A 4,283-nucleotide genomic window follows, 5' to 3' on the forward strand; every position below is an offset into this window, starting at 1 on the left:
AAGAGCGTACTCAATTCATATGTAAATGTAGTTAACTACACCCTAAGCAATTACTTCAGTGAACACTGGCTAGAATCTAGTCTTTACCCAAACTGAAAGTATCAGTATTTTGGTACAAAATTAAACATACTTTAAATCCCCAGCTGAAATAAAATAAAAATGCCTGATTATTATTTTACTCAAGATGGCATGGCTGGCCATTAACCTGCAGTAACTATGAATAATTTCATAGACACACTCATTTTCCATAAAAAAAAAAACTTCACAAGATACCCATTAGCTCTTAATTCCTTCATATTTTTTGAAAACTAGGGCTGCCTCCCATCAATTATTTGAACCCTTTGGAAACTTTAGTCTTGTAATTAAAAGGAGAATGCAGGGCAGGCAAATACAAGCAAGAAAGAGGGTTACTGAAGTATAAAAACCCCATTACTGAGTTAAATAAACTTCTCATGTCAAACATCGCTGTAATCTGAAGAACTATGGAGTTTTTTAACAGTCTCTTCAATACTGAAGAACCCTAAAGTGACTTTACAATCTAAATTGCACTGTAATTTTAAAGGATAATTTATGCAGTACTAAGCATAAGACCTCTTTGGCGGAACATGAAGCGTTTTAACAGCCACAGCAACATGACCCAGTAGTTTAGGACAGCAAATGAAGAATACTTTCCCCAAATGAAGTTGCAGAATGACATTGCTAGACTTGAATCAGTTCAAGGATCTTGGGGATTAACAGCATAACCCTTGTAAAAAAGACTACAGGGGTTTACTTATCACAAGTGGTCAGAGCTTCAGATTTCCTTCTCGTTTGAGAGCTTAACAATGCAGTAACAACTAATCCCAGGGCAAGGGCAAGGGTTTGCTACCGACTCAGAGAAAGAGATACAGAGAGAAGTCACCTCCACAATTAAACACCAGTTCCTCCATCCCCATCTCCTCCTTGGACATCTCCCAATCAAGGACTGAGGTAGCCTGATCTTGATTATTTTTAACACATACCAAAAAGAGTAGCAAAGGCAAAAGTGTTAAATTTTGAGTAATCCATGTTTTTAAAAACAAAGAAAATTTAGTCAGGAGCGCTACAGAGCAGTATTAGTATATTTTATCATAAAGGGATATAAGTAACAGGAGGTATTAAGCAGCTTCTGGGGTTTTTTTTGCATCCACTTACCAATATATCTTCCTTTAGCGTGAAATTAACAGAACAGTTGCATTCCTTATTCCAATTAGAGGAATTTTCACGGAGTTTTGAACAATCTGAGCATTTATCTGAATAATCAATCTGTCAAATAAGTGAACAAGCAGAGATATTTTAATAAAGGATGTGCACATAGCAAAAGGTCAGTGTTTTAGCTCCTTTAGACCTTGAGCAGTTCTAAGTGACTGCTTAGACTGCAAACTCCTAGACTGCCAAAAATACTGTTAAAAATCAACAGAATCAGAGAATCAGGACTCGGCCTCAATGAATGTCCACGAATTTTATCCCTACTTTAAAGATGTTTTAGAGCTTTTTGATGACTGTTGCAGAACCTTCACATCTGCTCCTCAGCCAATGAGTGCTGAGCGAAAAACACTTCTGCAGCTTGGTCTGGCTGACCAAGTAATGTTTAACAAATCCCCACAGCAGCCCACCCCTCTTGAGCAGCCTGGATGTAGTGCTGAGTGTTGGCTCCAACCAAGAGTCTATTAACACTGCCACTGGCCTAACCAACCTCACCTTCAGGGAGGCATTTAAACTTTAGGGCTCCCTGCATTTTAAGGTTTTGCCTCAGCAAACATATATGTTCTAGTACCAAATACTATCAAAGGGATTAATTTATTTCCCTTCAAGAACCCAGGAAATAATGACGACATTTTCGCTATTACCAGTCAGTGCCTGTAATTACCACAAATATTTCAGATATTACCACCCAGTTAACTACCCAGTGTTCAGATTTTATCAGTGACCAACTATTTCTGAGGATTTTGCAGGAATATTGGAGGTTGGACACATGTCCAAGGCATGAAGCCATTGCTATCATCTCTCTCCAGATGCAGAAATCAAAAGCCTTTTCCCTCCAAAGCTAGCCCAGTTTCTTCTTCTTAGAATATCTAAGACACCATGCTTAAACAAACCTGGATTTCTCTGACACTGTTTGCAGACAGTATGAGGCAGACTCCCGCAGAAAGGCAGAACGCGCCTGTGAGAAAGAAGCTGGAGAGCACAGTCGCAATGTTAAGCTGGGGCTTCCAAGCTGGTAGCTTCTGTTGTTTGAATGCACTGTTATCTGGACATCTGGAAGGACGTGCCTCTCCTTCTTGCGAAAGAGAATTCGTCTTGTTTTTCATTTTCTTCTTGGTGAGAGGAAGGAATAATATACTAATGCTGGACAGTCTTTTAAGCTGAGTTACTGTCCTTACCGTTGGGAGACTGTATTGCTTGTTCAAATCTGCATTATGGCCAGGAATTACTTATTAACTAGATCTTCCTCTTCCTCATTTTCTACATTTGTGCTTGGATCCTCATGATCAGCCTGTACCAATGAAACGATTGTGTACTTAGGTGAGCGTTTCCAGCTCATACTACCTGGTAGAGCTTAAATACATGCTTTTTCCTGTCCCACAGTTCAGTAGGATTTGTTATGTCTTACTCATTTGCAGGGTTACTGCCAGCTCTACCGGAATTTCTGTGTAATCTCAGATGCATTATTTCTTCTCCCTCTACTTCCATAGCTGCCAAGCTAACAGGCAAGGCATACAATGAAAGGAGCTCTACTCCAATTGCACTGGATGCCATTGGGGAGGACTGCAGGTACTGAGACAACACCGAACAGAAAACATTGCTTTGGAAGACCAAATCAAATTTCTTAACCTACTGCATTAATTTCTACTGATTCAGATGCAATTTAAAGTTGTAAAAGGATTATGTGTTCTTTATCACAAAAGGGCAACTCATTCTCAAAACATCTGATTTGACTTAATGGCTTTCCAAGATGCTGAAGATTTACTCACCTCTACTCATCTTGTCCTTTGTAAAAAACTCACCCATTCCCTGTCATCCACAATGACAAAAGAATCACTCAGAGATCATCTCATTTTCATTTTAATGGACAAGCAGAAGAATATTTGTTTGCATATTTCAACAGTTTAACCAAAAAAAAGGTTGCAATATAATATGCAGGTAATTCATCATGTAATAGCGAAAAAAAAAGCATTTGGCCAGCTCTAGAATAGATAGGTGAAAAAATACCTTTTTGGCAAATTACTAAAATTCATACAACTTTCTCAAAGGGGATCCTCAAGGGCAAGCACTAGATTTCCACTGTCGTGGGAGAAGTAAATGACTCCTTTGGGACAGCAGAGGGAGATAACAGAAAATAGAGTTGTACAGACTTTCCCACTCACGTTTGTTCATCTTCAAAGCATTAGAAGTGACATATAGCAGTAAATTTAGCAGGTGAATGTAATGTGGTTCTCATTTCAGTATCACACTGTTCTTGCAAGAAAAATCATTCTAAAACTGCAAACAAAACTTCTGTTTTATTATTTAAAGAAAAAAGTTGCAATGTGCACTCTTTCTGTATTGATAGAACTCTGAAAATTCACAGTTCTTGGTTCCATTATCTGTTAATCACTTGCCAACTGCAGACAGGATAACAGTGAAATGCAGCTACAAGTGACTTTGGTTTTGGTAAACCCATTAAAAAAGTCCCAGCTTCAAAGACCCCTCTCTGCACAGCTTTATAATACTCGTCTCCAGGAGGTCAATTGTTTCTTTCTTTATCTGAGAAAACAAAAATCAAAAAAAGCATCAGAAGTTACTGATAATGTTTTGGCTAAATACCATTACTCAGACACCTTGCTACAGGACTAGAAATGAGAGAAGAGGTTCCCATAACAAGGTCCTGAGCTCTATAATGTTTCTCTTTTGTAAAATATCTAGTATTTTCTCTGCAATCCTAAAGTACAGCTATGGCTTGTGAAGCCCCATCTAACATGGCTACCGAAAAGTTGTCATTGTCACAGAGATGTTAAAGCACGCCACAGTAAGAGGTTCATCCTGGGTTGCAGAATCCCTAGGAGACTTTCCAGTGCATCAACCAGTATCAAGCAGTCCAAGGGCAGTACTGCAATGCAACTGCCACAACGTTGTCTGTGTCTGGGACACCCGAATGAACGCAAGTACCTGAAAGTACTTTGGTTTATAACACAGATATGGCTGTAGTTTATTGTTTATCTAAAGATAAAAGACAAACGTATTCGATAGTAAATATTGACCACATATTTCAGCAGGGAAACGAC

The 4,283-nt window shown here is 38.7% G+C and overlaps 2 protein-coding genes across 2 annotated transcripts in view; both read right to left on the minus strand.

Moving 5' to 3' along the window:
- LOC104498910 (cell cycle control protein 50C-like) overlaps window positions 1-2,330 on the minus strand; it is a 9,429-nt gene extending 7,099 nt beyond the window's left edge. The window contains exons 1-2 of the mRNA XM_010142347.1: window positions 2,118-2,330; window positions 1,174-1,284 (exon numbers count right to left, since the gene is read on the minus strand). Coding sequence (XP_010140649.1) covers window positions 1,174-1,284; window positions 2,118-2,330 — 324 coding nt within the window. The remainder of the gene's footprint in view (window positions 1-1,173; window positions 1,285-2,117) is intronic.
- Window positions 2,331-3,681: 1,351 nt separating this feature from the next.
- The window catches only part of CMSS1 (cms1 ribosomal small subunit homolog (yeast)), a 29,168-nt gene continuing 28,566 nt past the window's right edge, over window positions 3,682-4,283 (minus strand). Inside the window, exon 10 of the mRNA XM_010142348.1 lies at window positions 3,682-3,765. Within this exon, the coding sequence (XP_010140650.1) occupies window positions 3,682-3,765 (84 nt within the window). The remainder of the gene's footprint in view (window positions 3,766-4,283) is intronic.

The sequence above is a fragment of the Buceros rhinoceros genome, unplaced genomic scaffold (genome assembly GCF_000710305.1).
Source record: "Buceros rhinoceros silvestris isolate BGI_N320 unplaced genomic scaffold, ASM71030v1 scaffold10038, whole genome shotgun sequence".
NCBI classification, from domain to species: domain Eukaryota; kingdom Metazoa; phylum Chordata; class Aves; order Bucerotiformes; family Bucerotidae; genus Buceros; species Buceros rhinoceros.